This window comes from Pantherophis guttatus, chromosome 15, assembly GCF_059756535.1.
Source record: "Pantherophis guttatus breed Tessera chromosome 15, ASM5975653v1, whole genome shotgun sequence".
In the NCBI taxonomy this organism is placed as follows: Eukaryota; Metazoa; Chordata; class Lepidosauria; order Squamata; family Colubridae; genus Pantherophis; species Pantherophis guttatus.
The window spans coordinates 7,127,501-7,154,990 of record NC_142077.1 but is presented as its reverse complement, the minus strand read 5'-3'; the positions used below and the strand labels follow the sequence as shown (position 1 = coordinate 7,154,990).

Here is a 27,490-nt window from a genome sequence, read left to right as displayed (position 1 = left end):
CACACCTGTTTAAGACGTCCTTGAAAGGTTTCCAGATTCTCACCGGCTTCAGTGGAACTGTAGAAGTTTCGTTTCTCCAACTAACCCCATTCATAAACGACACCTCCGCCCCCTTCCTCTTAAGGGCAAGTTGAAACGAAAAGGCACATAGCTGCCGATGTTTCAATCTTTTGATACTGAGCCTCCCTATATGACCAACCGCTCCTGTGAGCATTTCTCCTCGGTAGATGGAGAGGAACCTTGGTTGAAACCGAACAACAAGCCTCCATCCCACGCTTACCTTTCAAACTTCTCGCTGTTGCTGGTTTTCCCCTGCTGGATCACGTGGACGAAGTCGTAAGTCAGGATGAAAGGGACCCGTTCGCGATTGATGCCAAATTTGGTCTTGAAGTTCCCCAGGAAATGGCCGAAATCAATATGGAACAACTGCAGAGGGACGTTGAAGGGATGGAAGGAAAAGGTTTTAAAATTCTCACATGGCAAATCCAGCAATGAATTTTTGCTTTTATTTGAAGCAAAAAAAAGGAGCAGCATGCATATGAAAGAATTCAGAATCAAAACTATGTAATATTTAGAATCAAGACAATTTACAATGCCAGGCATCGCAATATGAATAAAGCCTAACATTGGACAATGTTGATCAACTCGTTGGAATTTTTAGGTTACAGAATAATACGTGAAGCGGTATATAAGTCTTAAGTGCAGCTGCTATTGCTATATCCACTAATCTAATTTTATTATTATGGAATAAAATGGGAATGAACAAGGAAAGTCGGCTATGAGCTGCGGTGGCGCAGTGGTTAGAGTGCAGTACTGCAGGCTACTTCTGCTGACTGCCTGCAATTTGGCAGTTCGAATCTGGCCAGGCTCAAGGTTGACTCAGCCTTCCATCCTTCCGAGGTGGGTAAAGGTAAAGGTTCCCCTCGCACATATGTGCTAGTCGTTCCCGACTCTAGGGAGCAGTGCTCATCTCCATTTCAAAGCCGAAGAGCCAGCTGTCTGAAGACATCCCCGTGGTCATGTGGCCGGCATGACTCAACGCCAAAGGCGTACGGAACGCTGTTACCTTCCCACCAAAGGTGGTCCCTATTTTTTCTACTTGTCTTTTTTTACGTGCTTTCGAACTGCTAGGTTGGCAGAAGCTGGGACAAGTCACGGGAGCTCACCCCGTGACACGGCGCTAGGGATTCGAACCGCTGAACTGCCGACCTTTCGATCGACAAGCTCAGCATCTTAGCCACTGAGCCACCGCATCCCTAGATGGATAAAACGAGGACCCAAATTGTTGGGGCCAATATGCCGGCTCTATAAATTGCTGAGTTTAAAGAGTTCTGTAAAGCACTGTAAAGCGGTATATAAATCTTAAACGCTATTGCTATCATAATCCCAAAATACCTGGCCATTCTCTCGCACCATGATGTTGTCGCTGTGACGGTCCCCGATCCCCAACACATACGTAGCCACACAATATCCAGCACATGAAAGTGTGAATTCCTCAATGGCTCGTTCCAGAGCATCCCTACACAAGAGAGGAGAACAGGCTGTTGAAGGGAAACGTCGACCTGCCCCTTGCAAGGCAGCATAAAAACTCACCTGGTGGTGCCCTTTCAAAACAAAAAAAAGCCAAGATCGAATTCCTATCCCCCCCCCAAAGATGTTCTCTTCCTCCCTTGAATTCATTTTAAGCTCCGCTGTCCTCGATTCTTGCAATTTTTAAGAAAGACGTTTCATCCAGTTAAGTATCTGAAGGTGTTCTGAGCTAGGCTTCCCAAGAGGATGAAGCAGACTCCTTGTCCCGACAAAAAAAAAACCCTTTTTATTAAGTTACTGTGAATTCCTCTCATTCACATCCAGCAAAGCCTTTCAAGGGAGAATTTTACAATCACAGACCTTATCTGGCTTGGAGAGCTGCCAGGCCCATATCTTCAAAACTTGGCAAGGATTCTCAGAGAGTCACGAATCAATTAAGCGAACTAATTGTCTCCTGCAAACTCCCCTCCCCTTTCGCTCCTCTTTTATTCTCTCTGGGAGGGGCCATTCATCGTCCACCTGTGGCTTTACTCCTGAGTCGACCCTTGTTCTTTAGCTGTTCCCTTTGTCTGGCAACTCTGCGCATGCACATACTGGGAACAGGCTCCAGCTGTTCTTCTGCCTCACTGATGTCTTGACTCCGAAGGCAGCTGACAACTATCAGACGGCCCTGGCCCCCTTTCTGCCTCCGACGCAGAGCCCTCATCAGAGCCTTCCCCAGACTCCAGGACTGGCCCATGTTCCTCCCCAACCTCCTCACTGTCTGAGTCTGACACCAGCTCCGCTGGCGGGCCACAGCAGAAGGCCTCAGAAGCATCATGAGAAGATCTACTTAAGAGTTATTGAAGAACTGGGTGTTTGAGACCAGCCGATCAGAAACTTGTTTGTATTCCATGTGTCTTCTCATGGAACAAGATCTATCCATAGGTTCTACCCCTTGCTCCTTCCAGCTAAATGAGTTGAGTAGACAATGGCCAATGGACAGGACCCTTTTTCTGAGTAAACCTTCATCCATGCAAGTCTCATCTTCATAGTCTTTTCAAGCCTGAGTTTGTTTAGGCTTTTAGGACCAGTTTTTATTCTGGGCCTCTTCATTCAAGATCTGAATCACCATCACAACATCGGCCATGTTAGCTGAGATTTCTGGGAGTTGTAGTCCCAGCCAATCTGGAAGGCATGGGGGCTTCCTTAGAACCATGATGGTGAACCTGTGGCATACAGAGACCTCTGCGGGCACGCGAGCCATCACCCAGCTCAGCTCCACCCCTCATGCATGTGCGTCTCCTGCCAGCCAGCTGATTTTCGGGTCTCTACTGCGCTTGCGGGTGGGGGGGAGGTGCGTCCCCCCCGTGGTCCATTTTGAGCCTAGCAGGCTTCCCTGCACCCTCCTGGGACAAAAAATGGGCCCTAGGAGGGATCCTTCCTGCGGCCCGTTTTTGTTTTCAAGAGGCTGCAGGGAGGGGTGCTAGGCCCAAAACAGGGTGGGGGGAAGCATGGAGGGTCACGCGCAGGGGTTGGAGCATGGGGGGGTCGTGCGCGCGTTACATTATGAGTGCAGGCATACGTGCGCTATCACAAACGTATCCGTGCACTTTCGGCACGCGACGACAAAAAGGTTAGCCATGACTGCCTTAGGACATACCCGGGATTTTTGGATTTCAGCCAATTGAGGAGGGCGTCCTTGTTGAAAGCGGCCGTGGCCGCCATGTTGCTCTTGTTGAGTTGAATGTTGGCGATGGTGTCGGAATTCCTCACCACTTCGATCAGCCCCATCTTGTCTCCTGTGGAAAGGCAGCCGTAAGGGGTCATCCTTCAGAGGAAGAGAGAGAGAGAGAGGAATCATCAGATCCTGCCCCGGTGGGGTGAAACGTGAGATGTCAGGAGGGGTACCGACACCTCCACCAAGCCCAAAGTTGAGATCAAACTCAAGCATGCAAGCTTTGGAAGAAGGATCAGATCGAAGAGCGGAAAAGGGAAGCCTACATCGGAGTTGGTGGGAATTAACGGATGGAAGATAAGATTGTTAGAACAGGGGTGTCAAACTTGATTTCATTGAGGGTAGGATTGTGTTTGATCTTGGGGGGCCAGGGTGGGCATGGCCAGCTTGATTTCACTGGCAGGGTTCTGGCAGATACCCTAATTAAATCGTAAGTCTCGAGCCAAGTTTCAAAAGAAATCCAGTTATTTATTAGGAGCGTCATGTCGGCAGGTTCCCAAGTGAGGCCAGCTCTGATCCTACGTAATTCACACTCCAATTATGACCCTGTTTCCCCCCCCCCCGTCCCCCCAGAGTGTGTCATCAATCACATTCGCCAACAGAGCAATTTCGCAGGTTGTAGAAGTCACTCCCCTTGCTGCTGTAGGTAACCCAGGGATACAGCCTTGAGAGAGATAAGCATGGAATGTGCATTTGTTTTTGGCTGCTGTGCAGTTTTGCCGGTTTTCCATCCCTCCTGGCCTATGGCAACTCGAGAGCAGGCCAGGGATGCTTTCTGAGTTGACAGTCACTCCTGTTGGGAGGCGCCTGTCGGGGGCCTCTGCCAGCGTAAATGGGCTCCCAAGCTCCGGTTTCAGTTGCGACGACCTCCTGCAGCCCTCTGCCAGCGAAAACATAGTTCAGGGGGAGGTCCTACACATGCCCCCCAAGCTCTCTTTTTGCTGGCAGAGGGCTGAAGGAGACCATTGCGGCCAAAAACGGAGTCTGGGAGGGACATGCGCGGCTCTCTCGAGCTCCATTTTCATTGGCAGAGGCACCGCGAGCCAGTCCTTCGCTGTTTCCAGGGTGGCCCCGTAGGCCAGATCTAAGCACCCCACGGGGTGGATCCGGCCCATGGGCCTCATGTTTGACACCCCTGCTGTAGAAGAAACAGGATGGAGAGAAGAGTTCATCAGCACCCTTCCAGGCTTATAATACAGCTGCAGAAAGCAAAGTGTTAAGTTCTTTGGGGCAGTTTTCCCCATAAATCAACTCACCTCAAGTCGAGACCTTCTTGCTTCCATAAGATATCCATGAGCTGGATCATTTGGAGGGTCAACATATCTTGGCGAAGATCTGCCAAATGGAGAAATTTTGATTTGGCCCTTCGTGTTTCTCTCTCTTCTTTCTTTCCTACAACCCTCAACTTTCTCCAACCAGAAATCACAGGGATGAAATCACGTCCATCCATCGCCCCGGATTTTTCAGCCGGACCACAAGGGGGCACGCTTTGGCTAGGCGGAACCATGCAAAACTCTGCCCCTAACGCGGAGATGCCTCTGATAACGTTAGCTAGTTTGGTAATGAAACGTCTGGAGGAAAACAAGCTCAGAGAGCTTTGAGGACCCCTGGATGCAGAATTTTTTTTAGCACGACTTAAAATCCTCTGCAGCTGCATCGGCTCACCCATATTTTGAATATTTTGTTTCTCCTTGGAGCCGAAGTCTTTATGGAAGAAGACGAGCCCACCTCCCCTTTAACTTAAGAAAAACACCGAACGCCAGTGGTGGATTGCTACCAGTTTGCCCCGGTTCAGGCAAACCCGTAGTAGCGGCGTTGGGAGGCTCCGCCCACCCGCTCGGACGTCATCAAATATGCTCTGCGTGCGTGAGCGAACTGGTAGCAAAGGTAAGTGAAAGCCACCACTGCCGAAGGCCCATCCTGAGGTAAAGGCTTCCTCTTAAACCTTCATTGCAGTGGAAGTAGTTCAGTGAACTCTTCCCAGGGGAAGGAAACGGTGTGTGAGGCCATCTAGCCTGACCCCGTGTACACAGTATCTTGCTAACCCAAAAACTGGGTTTGACGTGCTCTCTTACCGTCCCCGTTTTTGAATATCAATCCTGTGCCGTTTCCTCCTGCCTCGCCGTTGTTAAACATGATCCACAGCGGTTTCATCTTGGAATCCATGACGGTGCAAAGCTCTACACTGAAAAGGGGGGCACACAAAAAGTGTGGGGAGTGTGTGACACGGGGGGGGGGGGAGAAATCCTTGCCGCTCCGAAAACTGGCCTAAACACACACATACACATGCTAACTTTTAAGGAAAACCAGCATTTCTCGACCGTGGCCATTTTAAGAGAAGGTGGACTTCAACTCCCAGAATTCCCCAGCGAGGTTGGCAATAACAACAGAATACTTCATTGGCCAAGTGTGATTAGACGCACAAGGAATTTGTCTCTGGGGCAGAAGTTCTCAGATGCTACTGGAACTTTTCTGGCTGGGGAATCCTGGGAGTTGAAGTCCACCCCTCTTAAGACTGCATAGGTTGAGAAACACGGAGTTAATCAGCCACTGTTATGAGGTGAGACCGTGTTTCCCCGAAAATAAGACCCCGTCTTATATTTTTTGAACCCCGAAATAAGCGCTTGGCCTTATTTTCGGGGAGGTCTTATTATTTTGGGGCGTGTGGAGCAAGACGGGGCTCCTCTTGCCGTCTTATCTGATTTCCAGCTCTGTCTCCCTAACCCTAACCAGATGAAATGGCGGGGACTGGCTGCGTATGCGGTTAAATATTTTCGGGGAGGGTTTATTTTTTGGGGAGGTCTTATTTTCGGGGAAACACGGTAGTTCTATAAACTCAGATGGATGGATGGATGCAGGGGTGCTATTCAGCAGGTTCTACAGGTTCTGGAGAACCGGTAGCGGAAATTTTGAGTAGTTCGGCGAACCGGCAAATGCCACCTCTGACTGGCCCCAGAGTGGGATAGGAATGGGGATTTTGCGGTATCCTTTCCCTGGAGTGGGAGAGGGAATGGGGATTCTGCAGTATCCTTCCCCTGGAGTGGGGGAGGGAATAGGGATTTTGCAGTATCCTTCCCCCAAGGAATGGGGAGGGAATGGGGATTTTGCAGTACTCTTCCCCAAGAGTGGGGTGGGAATGAAGATTTTGCAATATCCTTCCCCTGCCATGCCCACAAAGCCACGCCCATAGAACTGGTAGTAAAAAAAAGTTGAATTTCACCACTGGATGGATGGATGGATGGATGACGAGCTATTTCTCCCTCTTCCCTCATTCACCCCAACTTAATCCCACCACTACAATACCCATCACTTTTAGCGGCTGCCCTGAATCACGACTCTCAACCGACGTTAATTCTATCATTTAACCCAGCTGGCCTTCCGACGCGTCCTTATTAATTTTCAGTCCCATCCTGAAACCGTGTCCACCACCCATCCACCTGCCCCACTCGCTTCAGCCCCCTTACCTGACTTTTGCCAGGAAGATTCGGGGATCCAGAGGGGACTGGAGATTGGAGAGGGCCTCTAGATAGGTTTCTTGGCGCATACAAGTATGCATGAATTCCTTGGTTTGAGGCTTGGTGTTTTTCTGAGCGCTGACCTTGATGAGGTCATTCAGAGCCTTCAGCTTGTTGAGGGCTTCGCTCTTGAATTTGGAGACAGACAAAAAGTTAGATCAAATGGATCCCACCCGGTGGGTTAGAGCAAATGGATCCCACCCGGTGCTCGCTAAGACAATCCTCTTGAGGTTGGAAATCATAACAGAATACTTCTGTTATTATTTGGCCAAATGTGATTAGACACACAAGGAATTTGTCTGTGGTGCAGAAAGGTCTCGGGTGCCACTTGAGTTGAATCCGGAGAGAAGGCAGAAATGTTAGATCAAATGGATCCCACAAGGGACTCGCTAAGACACTGATTGACGATCCTCTTGAGGTTGGAAATCATAACCGAATACTTTCTTTGGCCAAATGTGATCAAGACGCACAAGTTCTCGGAAGTTCTCAGGTGCCACTTGAGTTGGCATATGGACTCATATTGTTTGGTCTTGTCCTCTTTTTTTTCGTCTTTGCTGATATCAACCCAACTGGTATGACAATTCTGGGTCAATGGCTATGTATCCGGCTCTCACAATATGTGAGATATGTGTGCACGGGGTGTTACAAGGCATTTGTGAAGGATACACGCAGCCTTCGACAGCAATCACCGAATGGTTCAGATTGAGCCTATTTAACCAGAACCACTCTGCTTGCCTCCTGTCCCAGACTGAAAACCTGAGTGTGGAGGTTCCTTCCCATCGCCCTTCCTCCTCCTGTGAACTAAGATATCTTTTATATGATGGTGGTCCAGTCTGCGTGTCTCTCTCTCTCCCTCTCTCCCTCTCTCTCTCTCTCCCTCCCTCCCTCCCTTTCTCTCTCTCTCTCCACCATTTCCCAAAACCAATCTCACTTCCTTACTGTTCTGACCTAGGCTCCCTTAACAAGCAGGAGGCAGGAATTACTGGCAAAACCTCTTTTATTTACACGACTGTGAATTACGTTCATTCACAATCAGCAAAGTTTGCCCAGTTTTTCAAAGGAATATTTATCAACACAAACCTTATCTCTTTTGGCAAGCTGCCACGTAACTTGTTTCCAACCGCAGCACAAGGCCAAACTTGGCACAGAGTCTCTCAGAGTCACGGAACGAACGAATTGTTTCCTGCGAAAGCCCCCCCCCCCCCCGTTCGCTCCTCTTTTGTTTCCTATGGGAGGGGCCAATCACCTCCAAGGTGTGGCTTTTACTCCCGAGTCTACCCTGCTTTCTGAGTTGTTCTTGTCTTCCCACAGCTCTGCATATGCACACACTGGGAACAGGCTCCAACTATTCCTCTGCCTCGCTGCTGTCTACCTCCTTCTCTGCCTCCGACGCAGAGCCCTTTCCCCAGCCCCCAGGACTGGCCCAAGTTCCTCCCCAACCTCCTCACTGTCCGACTCTACTGCCAGCTCTGCTGGCCGCTGTCCGGGCCACAACACTTACCTGCTTCATCAGAGCTTTGATGTGGTGAGCGTTTCCCCGGCAATAGGCCTCGAGAATCAGGCCAAACCTTAAGGCAAGCGAAGGGAAGTGCATTTCCGATCTAACCACAGTTAAACGTTGAAGGAGACATGGAACCCAAGCAAGAAAAAAAAAAAAAAGACAGAATTTTAATCACGGGGAAGTTACAATATATCGCCACAACCTCTGGGCAGCAGTGACTCATTGAATTTCTTCTATTCTTATCTCCCGCTCATTTCCTTTGACTGTTGGTAGTTCAGATTCTCGTAGATAGCTTAAGCTTTGCAATAAATCTTTATACTCATTTGAATCTTCCGATTTCTCTGGGGGCTTGACAAATTAAGACTTAGAATAATTTTATTGTCACTTTGAATGTACACTAATCGGCATACATTAAAATGAAGTTTCGTTGCATGCAGCTCTCAAAGAGTCACCACCTCCAATCTACACTACGTAAACATGGCAAAATAAATAAATACAAAATTGTGTATAGACCCATATATATGACACAGAGAAAACAACACCGTCTAGTTATTCTCCATTAACTAAGCCTCCATGTTCCACGGCAGCCTATCTCCAAATCTCAGCTGCTTGCTAAGAAATGAATATAAGCAAAGGGCTGGGGATGGATGGAGGGGGGCTGTCTGTCATCCTTTCCTCAAAATTTCCAATCCCAGAGAACGGATCATAAACCGCCTTGCTTCTCCCATAACCTCTTCTCTCACCTGAGATGCCAGAAAAGGAAATGGCCGATCTTCCGGTTAGATAAGGCCCTGCCCAAAAGGAATTTGGTTAATTCACAATCTAAGTAGGACTGGTATTTCAAAACCTGAACCAGCTGTAGAAGATACTGGAACAATTCGGCATCCCTGAGGAAGGAAGAACAAGAAGGTTAATCAATGGCCCCATTGGTTGCATAACCATTCAGACAACACGTTTAATCCCGAGGGAATTATCCTGAGTTTAAACTAACCACGATCTAGGTTTAAACTAACCCATCTTGGCCCGTTGAGGGAAGGAAGCCGTCAGATCTTTAAAATAACCAGGTTAAGCAGCTGAAATAGATCTCTCTCTTTGGAGGATTGATTTGACTCCCATCTTGGGGACAGGGATGATGAGACTTGTAGTCCAATCCGCCTGAGGAGTGCCACTTTCAGGGGAGGAGGATTCAGCAACCCTAATCTCCCCCTTTCCCCCCAATTCGCATAGTCAATTTCATCTCCCCCTGTCTTTTGGTCACGTATCTTTTGCCATGTTTTTCTCAACACCAAAAGATGACGCCAACATACCTCGGATCGATATTTTTTTTCAATCTTGGCAATTTTAACCTGGGTAGTTGAAGTCTACCCAACTCCCAGAATTCACTGGCTGGCTGCGGGGAATTCTGGGAGTTGAAACCCACCCATCTTAAAATCGCCCAGGTTGAGAAACGCCCCCCTGGGTTGAAGTTTGTCTCACTTTTTAAAATAAAACCGAAAATTGTATTGTTGTTGTCGTTAGTCGTGAAGTCGTGTCCGACCCATCGCGACCCCATGGACAATGTTCCTCCAGGGCTTCCTGTCCTCTATCATCCTCCGGAGTCCATTTAAGCTCACGCCGACTGCTTCAGTGACTCCATCCAGCCACTTCGTTCTCTGCCGTCCCGTTCTTCTTTTTGCTCTCCATCGTTCCCAGCATTCGGCTCTTCTCCAGGGAGTCCTTCCTTCTCATTAGGTGGCCAAAGGATTTGAGTTTAATCCTCAGGATCTGGCCTTCTAAAGAGCAGTCAGGGTTGATCTCCTCTAGGACTGACCGGTTGGATGGCCTTGCAGTCCAAGGGACTCGCAGGAGTCTTCTCCAGCACCAGAGTTCAAAGGCCTCCATTCTTTGGCCCTCAGCCTTCCTTATGGTCCAACTTTCACAGCCATCCATTGCAACTGGGAAAACCATCGCCTTGACCATACGCACTTTTGTTGATGTCTCTGCTTTTTAGTACGCTGTCTAGATTTGTCATAGCTTTCCTCCCCAGGAGCAAGCATCCTTTAATTTCTTGGCTGTAGTCCCCATCTGCGGTGATCTTGGAGCCCAGGAAAACAAAATCTGTCACTACCTTCGTTTCTTCCCCATCTATTTGCCAGGAATGGAGAGGGCCGGATGCCATGATCTTAGTTTTCTTAACGTTGAGTTTCAAGCCAACTTTTGCTCTCTCCCTTCTTCACCCGCATCAAGAGGCTCTTTGGTTCCTCTTCGCTTTCTGCCATTAGAGTGGTATCATCGGCATAGCTGAGGTTGTTGATATTTTTCCCGCCAATCTTAATTCCAACTTTTGATTCATGAAGCCCCGCCTTTCTCATGAAATATTGTATTAATTGTATTACTTCCTTTTCAAAACAGCCCTCTCCTTTTCTTTCTCTCTTCCTCACTTCATCCCCCCTTTTTTCCCCTTCTTTGGGAGATGAATTTTAGTGAGTTGGCGAGTTCTTCTTCTTTTTAATTGAAATTTATTATAATACAATACAGTACAATCAGTCAAACAGTGTTATTTTTCTACACAGGTTAGATTGATTCTTCTTTTACTTTTCAATGTAATATAACGTAATTTACATATGCATCTTAAGATTTATATTAACTTTCATCTATTCTTTATTCTATTATCAATCCACCTATACCAATCATCCCACACCGTATAATATTCTGAGACTTCTTTCTCATTTAATTCTAACGTTAATTTGTTCGTTTCGGCACATTTTAGAACCTTCGGAATAATATCTTCCTTTGGTGGTGTGTCCTTTCCTTTCCAATATTGGGCGTAAGCTATTCTTGCTGCAGTGAGTATATATATGTATGAATTTTAACTCACGTCAGCTTTTTCAGGGAGTTGACAGTGAAGCGGCTCACGTAAGGGTCAGGGAAATTAAAATCTAAAAGCTCCAAGGCGTTGAGAACGGGAAGCTCCGGCCAGGATTGCAGCAAAAATATCATCTGCAAGACAAGCATAGGATCAGCTCTGGATCGGGCCAAGACTTTCATCATCTTTTAGTCTCCAGTTTCCGTCAGAAAAGCACTGAAGGTATCGCTGCCCTGATATACTACCCCTAAATAAGGAAGCTTGATTTATTCTTAACTGGGTTAAGGTCTGAGCTATTCCCAGGCCATTCCAGCAATGGAATAGGATTATCTTGAAACTCCCCCCCCCCCAAAAAAAGTGGTGTTATTAACCGTCAAACCTCAAAAATACACTTTTCCCAAAAGGTTTCCACAATTTTGGCCACTACTTTATAGTTAGACCGTGTGTGACTGACAGACTGGATACCAAATTGTGATTTTAATACAGATTTTATCTTTTATATGGATATCCATTGAGTGTTTCTATTTGTTCTGGTCTCTGGTCTTTTGACCGTAATAAACTTGATTTGATTTGAATAACGGCAGTTAACAATCCAGTTTTTTTCCTAAACACAGCACACTAACTTTTTTTTAACAGTAACAGATTGGGAAGGGACTTTTGGAGGTCATTTAGTCCAACCCCCTTCTCACACAGGAGACCTGTACTAGGGATTCGAACCGCCGAACTGCCGACCTTTCTGATCGACAAGCCCAGTGTCTTTGGGGCAGCTTTCTAGATGAGTTTCTAAGTTAGGATTTAATCGCCTGTCATCCCCGGATAAATATTTTATCCCCGGTAGATCTTAACTAAAATTCTCACCTGGGCAACATCCTCGTGTTTATTCCACTTGGTTACCATAAGGAGTTTGGCCAATGCTCCCGGATACTGATCCTGAATCTGGTATCTCATTTTCCACACCAAATCCTTCTCGTGTTCGTAAAGTTCGATGCAAGATCTACGCTCCAGAATCTCCTTCAGCTGCTGTTTCTAGACGGAACCACAAGATGGCAGTCAAGAGCAAGAGAGAAAGCTAACAATTTCCCCCACTAGAAAAGGAAGAAGTAAAATATATTTATAGGAACACTAGAAAAGCTGTCTTTGCGGGGCTTTTTTTGCAGGGGGAAAAAATAGGGGCTGTGTGTGTGTCTGTGCAAATTCTTCGGGGATAGAAAAAAGGGGCCCAAAAGGGGAAGCCCATCATCCCCTGCAAGACCAAAGCCAAAAGCAGTGAGATTTACATGGTCATTTAGTTTAGGAGAGGAAAAGGAAATACAGAAAAATCTCACGAAAGCCCAGACATGTTGAGTAGGAAGGATCTTTTCTATGGTAAAGAAGTGTTTTTTGACCTTAGCAACTTGGAAGACATATGGACTTCAACTCCCAGAATTCCCTAGCCAGCAAGCCAATTCCTACAACTTTTTTTAAAAAAAAATTAATTGCTTTACTTTTCATCCTGTTGTTGGATTTAAATAAGGAGAGAAAAAAAGTCTTTGAAGAGTGGCCTTGGAAGGTTGAAATATTCAAGATCCGGTCCCTGCTTTTAAGAGGGCACGCTTGTCTCTTTTGAAGGTCTCCTGTTTGAGCAGGGGGTCGGACTAGCGGACCTCCAAGGTCCCTTCCAGGTCTATGTTTCATGTTGAGCTTGACTCATTTCTGGGAAACGTTTAAAGGCAGAAGAAAGGAGCTCCCTCTCTCATCATCATCATCATCATCTAATGACCCCATAATCCCTTAGCGGGGTGGAGTCTGGGCAACTGAATGGAGCTGAGTGTTTACTGGCCAGATGCCCTTCCTGTCGCCAATGCGGAGTTTTGTTCAGGAGATATAGTCTCAGTGTGCCTGTTTTTAACTTACAATCACAACTTGGGACAAGAATTTTCAAGGCTGAGCAAGGCAGTTGTCAAGAAGGGAGTGGCGCCTGCTTTTACAGCCGTTTATTCTGCCACGGGCGGCTAAGCAAATCACCGTTGTTAAGCAAATCACTCCGTCGTAAAGTGAATTCCAGCTTTCCGTCAATACGTTTCCGTATTGGGTAGGTCTCCACATGACCCTGGGATGCTGCAAACATTCCAAATACACCCAAGGCAACCCAATTTTTATCAGATGTTGCAACGGTCGCTAAGGATCGGTTGCAAGCCTCTTTTTTCCAACGTTGTTTTAACTCTGAGCAGTCGCTAAATGGACGGGCTGTACATCGAGGACTAGCTTTATCTCCCTTGCACTCCCAATTCCCATTTTAAGCAGAATTTCTGCATGCCCACCCCCCAGATACCGCTCAAAACATCTGCCAGACTTAAAAAAAAAAAAAAAAAAGAATTTGTTTGGTGCTGACCTCTTCTGGATCCTCTCCGGTACCGCAGGCACCATGGCCGTTTTGCCCCTTTTCTAAGATCTGAAACAATAAAACACACCAACACACAAAAGTGGTATTTGAATAATATTTGTCCTCCAAGAAAGATGGACCTCAAGAGAAAATGGCTTCCGTTATCAGCTGGTCTTTGTTTACCTCAGAGGTGGGCTTCAAAAATTTTAGCAACAGGTTCTCTGCCGCGTAGCTGGGTGGGCGTGGCCATGGTGGGCGTGGCCTAGTCGGCCTCCTGTACCACAGCGAGGGGGCGGTGGCGTGTTTTTGCCCTCCCTGGGCTCCAGAGGCTTTTCTTGAGCCTCCGGGAGGGTGAAAATGGCCTCCCCAGGCTCCGGAGGCCCTCTGGAGGCTGGAAATGGGCCTGTTTCTGGCCTTGCCGAACTTCCGGTAGGCGCGTTTTTCGCCCTCCCCAAGCCTCTGTGCATGTCCTACACGTACCTGTATCCAAAACAGGCTGCGTGGGGACACCTGTGAGGGGCGGGGCAGGTGGGCAAGGCCAGCCAGGAGTGGGATTTGGGGGCTCTCCGAACTGCCCAGAATCTTAGCTAGAGGTTCTCCTGAACTTCTGCAAACCCCCAGCAGCCCACCCCTGGTTTTCCCATCGTTTGGAGGCATTCCCTGTTGCCATTTTTCGCGCTGAATCCCAATGTCCAACGTCCAAGCTGGCAGCAGCCCACCACTGCCACCCCCTGAGATCTTGTTAGTTTGGGAACCAGAAGATTCAAATCTGGTTCTGAGTCCCCCTCCCTGTCTGCCTTTGGGCATGTTCTGTCCCCGTCTCACACACGCACACAAACAGACAGCCGGGGGTTAAATAAACTGGCAGACAACCAATTCTTCCGATAAGAAGCTTGGCAGCAACCCAGTAGTTTCTTGCCAAGAACTTTACTCAATAAACAAAATACACACAGTCAAGAATTGTCCAGTTCGTAAAATAAATCCAAGGCCGATAATGTTGTTTCCAAAGATGCAATGTGACTCGATAGTAGTTAGTTTTGTCCGTCACAGAGTCTGAATGGCCACCTCACCCCCTTTTATACCCTGTGGGGTGTGGTCCAATGACTCAGCTTAATCTCTGGCATGCCTTCTGTTGCGCGCGCTTATCTCTGCGACGCTGCCGAGGATCCAGCCAAGACTCATTTCCCTCATCACTGTCCACCTGTGGCTGCGTGGACGTGCTTGGCCCCGGCCCTATCTCTTGCCCTTTGGCGGACACCGAAGGCATTGCCAGAGAGGAGGGTTCTGGAGAGGGAGGCCTTGCCAACTCCTCTCCTTCACTCTCGGAGTCCTCTCCTGCCGATGACACAGGCTCAGGTAACGGAGCCACAACAGGGCACAACCTCAACCCACGAAGACCAAGAGAAGCAAGGCAAATCGTCCCAGCGAAGGGACCCATTTGCTCCCGTTACCCAGAACACAAAACAGGCAACAGGGAACACACACAGACGTGCACGGTGCTCACCTGTCTCATGGAAGGGTAGTAGATCGGATACAACGAAATGCCAGGGAAGCGAATGAATAGCGTGGCAGCGCTGTCTGTGTTGGGATTCGTCTGGATGGTGCCCGTTGGGTTTAACAATTCCCCTTTCTCGTCTGGAAGGCAAAAGGGCTGAAGCTGCCAAATGGCTCCATTCGAACGCAGAGCCTCGCTGGGTTAGGTTTACGGGGTGCTGTAACTAGTGGTGGGATTGAAATAACTTAACAACCGGTTCTCTGACCTAGTGACCGGCTGGGTGGGCGTGGCCAGGGGGTGTGACAGGCAGCACTCGGCCTCCTGCACACCCCCTGGGAGTAAAAATAGGCCACGGTGGGACCGGAAGGCCCGTTTTTCACCTTCCCCAGGCTCCAGAGGCTTTCTTGGAGCCTGGGGAGGGCAAAAACTGCCTTCCCCAACCCCCGGAGGCTGGAAATGGCCCTTTTCCTGACTTCCGGTGGGCCCAGAAGACCCGAAAATCAGCTGGCTAGTGCACGCATGCACGCTGGAGCTGAGCTAGGGCAACGCTCGTGTGACCACAGATATGGCTCCGCGTGCCACAGGTGGCACGCGTGCCATAGGTTCGCCATCATGGGTCTAGGGTTTTCCTGCTTGAGAGGGGGGGTTAGACTAGAGGATCTCCCAGGTCCCTTCCAACTCTGTTAATTTTGCAATTCTGTGATTCGATCTTTAAAACTTGCTTCTTGTTGGGGTTTTTTTAGGCTTTTTGGTTCAGCAGAAACCCGATGGGTTTAAATAATAATAAAGAAATGAAAGGAGCAGACCAGTTATGGCATTCAGCTGGTTCTATCCGGTTTGAGCGAACCGGTAGAGGCAACTGCAGGATGCCCCGACCACCCGCGTGGAAGATGTCCCATTTTTCCATGTTTTTGAGGCTCTGATCATGCGCAGAAGGCCTTGTGCGTGCACAGACGATGTGCGAGCGCGCATACATTTGCGAACCGGTAGGGAAGATAAATAAATTTGCACCCCTGGAGCAGACTCATCCAACTGGACGCCCTTTCCTGTTCTCCCTGGGAAAAGAGAAGGATTTATCCCACCTGGGAAGGCCGACCACATGGGTAAGACGCACTCTCCGGTTTTCAGCTGGTCTTGGTAGTCAAAGAGCATCACGTTCACCCAAGCGAGCGGGCAGTCCTAGAGAAGAGAGGAAAGAAGAAAGACGATGGCAGGGATGATGGGACATGTAGTGATAACAGGACTGCCAAGAACAGGATGCCCTGAAGACAAGCCGTGGCAGACCTTAAAAAAAAAAATGTTCATTTTTTTCAAAGCCAAATTTGGTCCGCCTTTTCGCTCCACTGCCTGCCTCCTGCTTGTGGTATCCTGCTTGAGAGGCGACGGTTAATCCGGTTCAACGAGGATCAAAAAAAAACAACCCCCAAACCCTTTGCAGTGTAAACAAGACCAGGTACAAAGGACTGTTTTTGGGGTGCTTCCACGCTTTTCCTTTTTTAAAGGTGGCTGGCCAAGAAGCTAAGAAAAGTGCCTTCACTTCCTTTTTTCCTTCTATATTAATATTATTATTATCTCTTTTATTCATTAAACATGAAACTCAGTCAACTGAAATGGATAAATTAACATTTGAGTTAAAAGATAAGGTCGACTCAAAATACTACGCGGCGTGGAATAGATGGTACGATTGGATAAATCAAAAGAAAGAAGAGTAAATGTAAAATTAGGTAAGGCAACAAAAGTAACAAACAGGCACCTTCAACAAGATAAAGGATGTGATAAAGCGACAAAGTCACTTTCTATATTTTGTTTTTTGTTTTTGTTTTTTTTTTCTCTTTTCCTCTTTTTCTTTTTAATTTTGTTTTGTTTTCTTTTTCTACCTTTTGCTGTGAGTAAGTAATGTTGTTTGGATTAATATAAACGTATTCTGTATATACTGTATTTTATCTTTTTAAGTTTAATAAAGTTTGTTTTTAAAAATTAAAAAAAAAAAGAAACTCAGTCAACTGAACATTTAAAAATGCATCACAAATACCATTGACTGGCGCTGATGGTTGATACGGGTTGCTTGCCAGCGTCCTAGGGATCAACCAAGTATCTTCTTAAAATTCTTAAAATACTACTACTACTACTACTACTGTTGTTGTTGTTGTTATTGTTTTGTTGTTGCTATTGCTACATAAATAATATAAATATTATTTATATTCTATATATTAGAGTTGAAGAGAAGGCCCAGAGAAGACATGATAGCAGTGTTCAAATATTTGAGGGGCTGCCACAGAGAGGAGGGGGGTCAACCTATTTTCCAAAGTACCCGAAGGCCAGACAAGGAATAATAATGGATGGAAACTGGTCAAGGAGAGATTCAACCTGGAAATAAGGAGGAATTTCCTGACGGTGAGAACAATCCAATGGAACAGAAGTTGCCTTCAGAAATTATGGGAGCTTCATCACTGGAAACTTTCCAAAAGAGACCGGACAGCCATTTTCTCAGAAATGGTATAGGATCTCCTGATTGAGCAGGGGGTTGGGCTAGATGACCTCCAAGGTCCCTTCCTCCAACTCTGTTATTCTATTCTATTCTACTCTCCTCCTTCTCCTTCCTCCCTCCTCTTCAACTAGCCAAACTGAATGAGGGCAGCAAAAAACGGGCGACTAAGCAGAGAGAGAGAGCGCGATGAGTAATTCAATGGATGGACTCCAAAAAGCAGATGACTCGGCAAATTTGGGGGAAATGGGGAAAACACAGAGGCTGCGTGACTCAGCAAAGGACACCAAAACGCGCGGCCATCGCCGGGAAGGGGGGGGGCTCGGTTCTAGGAAGTCCCAACGCCTTTCGTTTCCCCTCCCTCCGCTGCCCGCCCCCCCCAGCTGCCTTTGGCAGCTGCACCGCCTGTGTCTGTTGGCACTTTCTCGTGTTTCCACAACCGAGAAAACACATCCCCTCCCGTGGCTGAAACGAAATCTTCTTTTTAACATCTGGAAAGAAACGGGGACTTTCTCAGAAAGCAGCCGTTTTTGTACAGATGTCAAAGAGAAGGCGGCCTCTGGAAGAATAAGCAGGCACATGCGGGTTAATGCTCTTTCTTTTTTTTTCTTTCCCCCCCCCTCTTTCCCACATCCCCAATTCAGGGTTTGTGAGACGAACGTTTCAACCCGTCAATGCTGGTTTGGACACCCTTCCAAGTGGCCTTATTCTTTTGCAGACGGGTGTGCGAGAGAAAACTCGTCGTTTTGCACGAGGTGCTTGGCTTCTCTTTCTGGTTATTGTTAAGATCCCATATCTGCCATCGTTCCCCTGTGCAACCGTCCTTTTCCCCTTTCGCTCCTCTTTTATTCCCTCTGGAAGGGGCCATTCATTGTCCACCGGTGGCTTTACTCCCTAGTCGACCCTTGTTCTTTAGCTGCTCCCTTCGTCCGGCAATTCTATGCATGCACACACTGGGAACAGGCTTCAACTGTTCTTCTGCCCCACTGATGTCCGACTCTGAAGGTAGCTGATAACTGGCATACGTCCCTGGCCCTCTCTCTGCCTCTGACGCAGAGCCCTCATCAGAGCCTTCCCCAGACTCCAGGACTGTCCCATGTTCCTCCCCAACCTCCTCACTGTCTGAATCTGCTACCAGTTCCGCTGGCCGCTGGCGGGCCACAACAGATGGTGCTGATACGGCAAAGGACTTACCGCTTTTTTGGATTTCTTCTTGGTGGACCTGGCTTTTTTGGCTTTTTCCACCACCGAGTAGAGGGCCAGGCAGAGCCGTGCCATGCGGGGCAAGTCGCAGACGTGAATGTCAAATTTTAAGGTCTGATCCCACGCGGGCTCGGAGCAAACGTTGGCTTCGGTGCTGGTCATCATTTTGCAGAGCATTTCGTGACCGTGGTAGAGCCCGGCTTGCACGACCAACTGAAACAAAGGAGATAGACGGACAAGGGAGCAAAGTCATCCACCCTTTCAGTCCCAAATGAACAGCGGCCCCAACTACGGATGGAAAGCAGGAAGTCTCAAATCAGTGGGCCAAGGCAAGGATGTCCGTTTGCAAAACTCTCGTGTCAGGTTTCTAGTCCTCATGGCTGCAGGATGGAAAAACCCTCAGACAAACATGCTAGCTATTACAGATAGCCCTCGATTTAACAACAGCTTACTGACGGACCATTTAACAACATCTTACTGACGGCACTGAAAAAAAGTTCCATTTGTTCATACTTATATGACCGTTGCAGGGTCCCCACCGTCACGAGATCAAAATCTGTCCGCTTGGCAACGGACTCATATTTACGACGGATGCAGCGTCTCCGGGGGTTGTGTGATTCCCCTTGGGCGACTTTCTGACAAGCAAAGTCCGATTCACATAACCACCCTGTAAAATTAATTAACGGCTGCAGTGACTCAGTTAACAACGGTGGCAAGGAAGGTTGACTCAGCCTTCCTTCCGAGGTGGGTAAAATGAGGACCCAAATTGTTTGGGGAGCAATATGCTGACCGCTCAGAGAACGCTGTAAATAAAGCACTATAAAGCGGTATATAAGTCGAAGTGCTATTGCTATTAACAGCTGCAGTGACTCGCTTAACAACGGCAGCAAGGAAGAGAAGTAAAAACTTCACTTAACTCACTTAACAACCGTTTCACTCAGAGCAGAAACATTGGCCGTAAGTCGAGGATCCTCTGTATTGAATTATTTATTTATATCCCGCCTTTTATTGCTTTTACAGATAACTCAGGGAGGCGAACGGACACTATACTCCTTCCTTCTCCTGCTTTTCAGCCCCCCCCAACAACAACCTTGTGAGGTGGATTAGCCTGAGAGAGAATGACTGGCCCAAAGTCACCCACCTGGCTTTCCTGGCTAAGTCAGGACTTGAACTCGTGATGTCTCACTTTCTACCCTGCTGCCTTAGACCAAATTGGCTCTCTGACTTCCCTAATGGTTTTTGTTTTTTTTAAAGAGATCAGAAACGACAATATACTTGTTTTAATGTCCTCACTGCTATTAGGATAATGTCTTGTCTTATCTTATAATTATATTATAAATATCCTATAATTATATTATAAATTATATTATATTATAAATATCCTATAATAACCCCAGTCCATTTGCAAGGAGGGCTCTACATAAGAAACCTGAAGCACCACACTCCAAATTGATCGACGCTATTTGGAAATTTGCACTAAATTCAGGAAGGAAATAACATTTTAAAAGTACGCTCTGCAAAAAAAATAGAAGCAATTAAAAAAAAACCCAAACCCTTGCGGTTCCTTATTTCCTTTCTACCCTCTAATTTCTCCATTTAACAAAAAACAGGAAAAAAAAATCTTTTTTCCCAGAACTATAAAGTCACCTTTAAAAAAAAAAAAAAAAAATTACTTGCAAAAAGCTGCATTTTAGCGTAAGGGGAAAGGAAGGAAAACTTTTTTTTTAAAAAAAAAAATAGCACGCACACACCATAAACAATTTCTAAGAAGTTCATTTCTGGCTAATCAGCGCTTGCCACCGCCTTCACTTCCTGCAGTGAGAAGGTTTTCGACCGCCGAATGATAGAATTGAATGAAAGAGTTTTAGAAAGAAAAAGGAAAAAAAAAAAAAAACAATAACCGGTTGCATGAGATTTTAAAGATCGCAGGTTTGGTTCAATGCGAGTCGTAAACAAATCTTGAGTGGGAAGGTGGAAAGCCGCAGAGCGTCTAGCCGAAAGAAGAAGAGGAGAGAGAGAAATATATATATATATATATATATTTGGTTTAAAGCGACTTACTTTCATTCCTTCGTCGGCATTCACTTTGCTGCAGTGCAAGAGTTCAATAGAATACGGCTGCTCCAGGGACCACAAAGATACGCAGGTCAGCTAAAACACAGGAACAAGGAGAAAAGAGAAAAAGAAATTGGATTTCATTATTATTATTGGTTCAATTTATTGGTTCAATTTACATGCCGCCCTCCTCCGGAGAATCAGGGCGGCTTACAATGCATTAAGCAATAGCCTTCATACTTTTGTATAGACCTGCTTAGTAGGGCTTTTGCCCCCCCCCCAAAAAGCGCTGTTCTTTTTTATACAAAGTCAGTTTATTGCCCCCACAATCCTGGTCCTCATTTGACCTACCTCGGAAGGATGGAAGGCTGAGTCAACCTTGAGCCTGGTGAGATTCGAACTTGCAATAATTGCAGGCAGCTGGTGCTATTTAACAGCACTTTAGTCTGCTGCGCCACCAAGGCTCTTCATGGCTAATTTTGCCGTTTTCTGGCCCCCAAAAGGTATATAGCTAGCCCCCGGTATAACTATTTAAACTTCCCCTGCAAAGATGGATTGGCGAAAGTTTTAAAAGCCAGCCTTGAATTAAAATCGTCCTTCCTGTCTCCTGAACACCCCTGCGAGGTAGGACGCATCGCACAAAGGTTGGGATTTGAAGAAAGAAGCACTGAGGATGAAGTGGGGGGGGGCAGAGGCCAGACCCCATAACTCAGGGGTGAAATCTACTTACCTTCCTTACTGTTTCGGAAGACTCGCAGACCCTCTGCGCGTGCGCAAAGGGTAAAAACACATTACTTTCTGGTTAAAACCAGGAAGTGACGACACCCGGGTGGATGGGCGGAGCCTCGCGCCGCCATCGCTACTGGTTCTCCGTACCACCTGCCACAATCGCTACCGGATTGGCCAATCCGGTTTAAACCAGGAGCATTTCACCCCTGCCATAACTTCAACCAAAGGACTCTGCACCAGCCTCCCAGGGAACTGCTTCATTTCCAAACAGAATTTTTTTAAAAAAACATTGCAACATCATTTCAGACAAGTGGCCGTCCGGTCTTTTCTTCAAAACCTCCAGTGATGGAGTACCTACAACTTCTGGTGGCAAGTCGTTCCGCTGGTTAATTGTCTTCCCTGTTAGGAAATTTCTCCTTAATTCCAAGTTGCTTCTCTCCTTGGTTAGTTTCCATCTGTTGTTTCTTGTCCTGCCTTCTGGTGCTTTGGAAAATAGGTGGACCCCCTTCTCTATGGGTCAGCCCCCCCTCCAATACAGAACACTGCTATCATGTATCCCATCCCTCTCCCCCACTCCTTCTTTTCTGAATTTGAAAAATAATTTGTTTTTATGCAACAGTGAATGAAAAAAAAACATTATACCGGTTACCTTCTGCTTAGGGCTCGGAGACAGTTTGGGGGCTGTTTTGGGGGGATGCCCCAGCCCGTTGCTCTGTTCTTCCCGCAAACTCAAAAGAGAGGATCTGTGGACCATAATGAGGTGGGGGACGAAACGCCGCTGGAGGCATTCGCGGATGTACTGAGGGGAAAGAACAGATCCCATTAACGCCTCAACCAAAAACTTCAAACGCTAACCCAATCAGTGAAATTGGGAATAAAATGAAACAAGGCTCAAATCCCGGAAACAGAGTCCTAAAAACTTGGACAAGTTTAAAACCAAATTCAAGGTTCTAGTGCCTGTGAAGGAAAGGGGGCACATAAATAAAGGGGTGGGATTGAAAAATTTTAACAACCGGTTCGTTGCCCGGTTGCTGGGTGGGTGTGGCCTACTCGGCCTCCTGCACCACGGTGTGGGGGGGAGGGCATTTTTGCTCTCCCCAGGCTCCGGAGGCTTTCCTTGAGCCTCCAGGAGGGTGAAAATGGCCTCCTCGGGCTCAGGAGACCAGAAACGGGCACGTTTCCAGACTTCCGGTAGGCTTGTTTTTCGCCCTCCCAGAGCCTGGCATCCAAAACAGGCCGCTTGGAGACTCCTGGGAGGAGAGGGGTGGGCGGGTCCTTGCCACTACCGGTTTGGCAAACCGGATTAAAATTAACATCCGAACCGACTGAATCCCACCCCTGCATAAATAGCGAAAAAGGACTGTGTTGTGTTTGGAGGCCCCGGCAACCGGGGACGCCACTCTGGGATTGGTTTAGAGGCGTGGCCTCCTTTAAGCGGGAGTATCCGGGGTTCCTGATTGGTTATGCTCTGACAAGCGAAGTGTTTTTCTATGAGGCTGTCTGTTTTCCCTCAGTTCAGTTCGCGGTTCCAATGTCTGTTGTAGTTAAATAAAGCGTTCAGTTAAAACGCAACCTTCGTCCAATTTATGCCCGCACGAGCTATTTAACAGACTGAGGCGCGACTTCCAAAGGTGAACAGGTTTAGGTAGTCGTTTTAGTTTCTTCCTCATCCCTGCGTGGTTGCCTTGAAAATCCCTTGGGATTCATGAGGACTAGCATGCCTGTTTGGGGCTCCAAAGTGTCGAGTCTAAGCTGCATCCGAGGCCAGACTGCATATGGACACCCCGATTATCTGAAGCAGTATTTCTCAAAGTCGGCCATTTTAAGAAGAGGGGGGAAAAAAGACTTCAATTCCCAGAAGTCCCCAGCAACCAGCTTTGCTTTGCTTTGCTGCCTAGGGAATTCTGGGAGTTGAAGTCCGCCCATCTTCTTAAAATGGCCGACTTTGGAAAAAAAAAAAAACAACCACTGTATTATTATTATTATATCGCCCTACCTCCAAAATGGTTGTGTTCGCTTAGCAAAGGGAAGGGAAAAGACATACCTGGAACTGATAAAGGGGATGCTCCCCGTAGATGTATTCGTATTTCCCGTTCACCTGCAAGGTGTACTCGTCCACGGGGTTTACTCTTTGGTGGCGGAAAATGGTGGCTTGCTTTTTGACAGCGTAGCTCATCAGGGTGATGGGGAACTCCTTCAGGGAAACCTGGAAGGTGAAACTCTCCTGCCAATCCAGGAAAAAATTAAAATAAATAAAATACATAAAATAAATAAAATACATAAAATAAATAAAATAAAATAAATAGAATAAATAAAATAAATAGAATAAATAAAATAAATAGAATAAATAGAATAAAGAAAATAAATAGAATAAAGAAAATAAAGAAAATAAAATAAATAAAAATTATTTTCAAAAAAATAAAATAAAATCTGCTGCTTCCTCATTGGTACAGGTCGTTCCCAACTTACAACCATTCGTTTAGTGACCGTTCGAAGTTACAACAGCAAGGGAAAAAAAGCGACTGACGACTGTTTGTCACGCTTAACGACCGCTGTAGCTAATTCCCCCACGGTCGTGTGATCAAAATTCAAACACTTGGTGACTGGTTCGTATTTATGACGGTCGTAGTGTCCTTTTGCGACCTCCTGACAAGCCAAGTCAATGGGGGAAGCCAGATTCACTTAAGAACCGTGGGACTGATTTCATAACTGCTGTGAGACACTTTCCCAGCTGTGGCAAGGAAGCTGGTAAAATGGGGGGGGGGGCAAAACTCACTTAACAAATGTCTCGTTTAGCAACATGAACGTTGGGCTCAATTGTGGTTGTAAGGTTGAAGGCCACCTGTATTTTGCTCGGGTTCAGCCCACGTGATTCCCCTGATCAGGTCTTTGCAAAACAAGCCAGGATTTGAGGAAGATGGGAGGTTAAGAAATATGAAAAAGGGAAGGGAAGGGAGGGAAGGGAAGGGAAGGGAAGGAATAGGGAAAGGGAAAGGGAAGGGAAGGGAAGGGAAGGGAAGGAAAAGGAGAGAAGGGAAGGAAAGGGAGAGAAGGGAAGGAATGGGGAAGGAAAGGGAAGGGAAAGGAAGGGAAGGAAAGGAAAGGAGAAAGAGGGAAGGGAAGGTGTAGGGAAAGAAAAAAAGAAACATTGAAGGAAGGAAAGGGAAGGGAAGGGAAGAGATAGGGAGGGAGGAAGGGAGGAAGGAAGGAAGGAAAAAAAGGAAGGAGAGGGAGAAGAGGAAGGAAAGAAGAAAAAAGAAAAGGAAGGAAGGAAGGAAAGAAAGAAAGAAAGAAAGAAAGAAAGAAAGAAAGAAAGAAAGAAAGAAAGAAAGAAAGAAAACCATTTGAGATTTACACATAAGCAAGAGCATTCCCAGTTTCTCCCTTTGGCTGCCCAAGATCTCGGACACACACACACACACACACACACACGTCTTTGGACTTTTTCCACACACTAAACATTCTCCATTCTCTTTCTCTACAGAGATTCAGGAAGCGTGCGGATTTTACCCCTCCGGATTGAAATTTGACGTTGACAAAAACGGTCTTCCCAGCCATGGGCAGAGTTTGTCTCCTCCCGAGCCCGCTCAGGGAGGGCTCCAGTTGAACTGGGAAGCTGTACTCCATCCAGTCCTTCCAGCTGAGCTGCTGGCGCTGAGCCGCTTTCTCCTCGCAGTACTCTTGCATTTGAACCCGGAAGTCGTCCACCTCGGGATCAGCCAAGGAGTCAAACTCGTGCAAACCTGAAGAGAGAAACAGGACGACCTTCTAAAAAAAAATGGCAGGGAGAAGTTGGTCTGTCTACCTACCGCGCCGGATCTTCTCCCTCGACAAGGTAGGCCTTTGGTATCCCTTCACGGCCCTAAGTTTATAGTCCTCATGAAAGCACGGAGGATTCCCTGGGCCAGAAGTCGTGCACGAGATAGGATTTGAACTACAAATCTTAGGAAATAGGTCCGTGATGGCGAACCTATGGCACGCGTGCCACAGGTGGCATGTGGAGCCATATCTGTGGGCACGTGAGCGTTACCCTAGCTTAGCTCCAGCATGAATGTGTATGCCAGCCAGTTGATTTTTGAGCCTTACGGGCCCACCGGAAATTGGGAAACGGGCGTTTCTGGCTTCCAGGGGGTTGGGGAAGGCAGTTTTAGTCCTCCCCAGGCTCCTAGAAAGCCTCTGGAGCTTGGGGAGGGCAAAAAACAGGCCTACCAGGCCCACCACGGGCCAAAAGCAGGGGGGGCGCGTGCATGCACAGGGGGCGGGGCACATTGAATTATGGGTGTGGGCATGCGCACGATCAACCCCCCGCACTCTCCCCCGCTTTGGACACGCGACGGCAAAAAGGTTAGCCATCCCTGAAACAGGTCAAACCTTTCTAGAAAGCTGCAAGGAAATCTGACTCCTGCTGTCTTGGTTGGTCCATTTCAGTTGGCAGGAAAGGTTTCGTTAGATGACCTGAGAGATTTTAGTTTTTTTCAGCCGCTTTCATGATTGATCATTATGGGCTACAATTGTCAATAATACTGTCTGTCTTCTCCTATTATACTGCGGGGTCCCTGGTGCTCTCCGAGCTTGGTGGTTTTCTTTCCAGACGTTTCAAAGCCCAGCTAAGTAACATCATCAGTGCTAGAAGGGAGTGGGGTTTGCAGAGAGGAGGAGGAGGAGAATTATGGGGTCCTTGGTGCTCTCTGAACTATAGTGGTTTTTCTTGCAGATGTTTCATTACCCAAACTAGGGAAGGAAGGAAGGAAGGAAAGAAAGAAAAAAGAGAAAGAGAAGGAAGGAAGGAAGGAAGGAAGGAAGGAAGGAAAGAAAGAAAAAAAGAGAAAGAGAAGGAAGGAGGGAAGGAAGGAAGGAAAGAGAAAGAAGGAAGGAAAGAAAGAAAGAAAGAAAGAAGGAGGGATGGAGGAAGGAAGGAAAGAAAGAAAGAAAGAAAGGAAGGAAGAGAAAGAAAGAGAAAGAAGGAAGGAAGGAAGGAGGGATGGAAGAAGGAAGGAAAGAAAGAAAGAAAGAAAGAAGGAAGGAAGGAAAGAAAGAAGGAAGGAAGAAGGAAGGAAGGAGGGATGGGGGAAGGAAGGAAGGAAGGAAGGAAGGAAGGAAGGAAGGAAGGAAGGAAGGAAAGAAATTTGTAGCTCAGGGTTGACATGAGGCGTCCATGGTGCTCTCTGAGCTGGCTTGTTTTTCTTTCAGACATTTTATTACCCAGCTAGGTAACATCATCAGTGCTAGAAGGAAGTGGGTTTGCCCTGATGATGTTACCTAAATGGGTCATGAAACGTCTCCAAGAAAGCCACCAAGCTCAGCGAGCACTAAGAACCCCACGATCCTCCTCCTCCTAGCTCTGATGATGTTACCTAAATGGGTCATGAAACGTCTCCAAGAAAACCACCAAGCTGAGAGAGCACCAGGGACCCCCCCTCCATAGTTCAACCCTGAGCTACCACTATATTCTCTTTTGTCGGTACTTCGAATATACATTAATCAATCAAAACAAGGACTTAAAAACCCAGCCCTGAAAAAGAGCAGGGGGGGGGCCTCTCTTTCAGAGACATCGATAGATAAGCTTTCAATCAATTAAGGGGCTTCCACGAAGGATGAACAAACAATTAAGCAGGACGCCGGACATCCTCTGCCAAGGGGCACTTCCTGAATAACGGGAAGCAATACTTTTATTCCCTCCCGCAGCCCTGCAGTGCAGGCCATTTAGGCGCCCTTCCGCCCACCTTTGCCAATCAGGAGGCTGATCTGGGAATTGAGCAGTTTCTTCGCCCGGTCCCCCTCGCGGGCCACCAAGCGTAAAACCGGTAGGAAAGGCTGGACGTCACAGAGCCGTCTCTGCTCGTCCTCCAGCTCCTGCAACTCGGCAGCTTGGTTGATGCAGGTGAAGACGTAGGAATCCGGGGTGCTGAGCATCTGGAAGAAGGGCTCATACTGGGCCTGGTGCCAGACCACCTGGAAGAAAATAGAGCCCTTAGTGCTGATATACCGCTTCACAATGCTTTTACAACCCCTCTCTAAGCGGTTTGTCCCCCCCAAAAAAATCTGGGTCCTCA

General features: G+C 47.2%; 1 protein-coding gene and 1 long non-coding RNA gene across 2 annotated transcripts in view; one reads left to right on the top strand and one right to left on the bottom strand.

Annotated features, from left to right (window-relative positions):
- The window catches only part of LOC132709254 (uncharacterized), a 79,797-nt gene that overhangs the window by 4,832 nt on the left and 47,475 nt on the right, over positions 1 to 27,490 (top strand). Inside the window, exon 2 of the long non-coding RNA XR_009620288.2 lies at positions 24,922 to 25,272. This is a non-coding gene — a long non-coding RNA (uncharacterized LOC132709254). The remainder of the gene's footprint in view (positions 1 to 24,921; positions 25,273 to 27,490) is intronic.
- PIK3CD (phosphatidylinositol-4,5-bisphosphate 3-kinase catalytic subunit delta) overlaps positions 1 to 27,490 on the bottom strand; it is a 40,410-nt gene that overhangs the window by 4,729 nt on the left and 8,191 nt on the right. The window contains exons 3-21 of the mRNA XM_034438874.3: positions 27,161 to 27,389; positions 24,948 to 25,180; positions 23,482 to 23,661; positions 22,087 to 22,236; positions 20,715 to 20,804; positions 18,645 to 18,866; positions 16,048 to 16,144; positions 14,975 to 15,105; positions 13,480 to 13,539; positions 11,967 to 12,134; positions 11,121 to 11,242; positions 9,007 to 9,150; positions 8,264 to 8,363; positions 6,712 to 6,890; positions 5,323 to 5,432; positions 4,504 to 4,582; positions 3,173 to 3,340; positions 1,396 to 1,519; positions 281 to 426 (exon numbers count right to left, since the gene is read on the bottom strand). Coding sequence (XP_034294765.2) covers positions 281 to 426; positions 1,396 to 1,519; positions 3,173 to 3,340; positions 4,504 to 4,582; positions 5,323 to 5,432; positions 6,712 to 6,890; positions 8,264 to 8,363; positions 9,007 to 9,150; positions 11,121 to 11,242; positions 11,967 to 12,134; positions 13,480 to 13,539; positions 14,975 to 15,105; positions 16,048 to 16,144; positions 18,645 to 18,866; positions 20,715 to 20,804; positions 22,087 to 22,236; positions 23,482 to 23,661; positions 24,948 to 25,180; positions 27,161 to 27,389 — 2,732 coding nt within the window. The remainder of the gene's footprint in view (positions 1 to 280; positions 427 to 1,395; positions 1,520 to 3,172; positions 3,341 to 4,503; positions 4,583 to 5,322; positions 5,433 to 6,711; positions 6,891 to 8,263; positions 8,364 to 9,006; positions 9,151 to 11,120; positions 11,243 to 11,966; positions 12,135 to 13,479; positions 13,540 to 14,974; positions 15,106 to 16,047; positions 16,145 to 18,644; positions 18,867 to 20,714; positions 20,805 to 22,086; positions 22,237 to 23,481; positions 23,662 to 24,947; positions 25,181 to 27,160; positions 27,390 to 27,490) is intronic.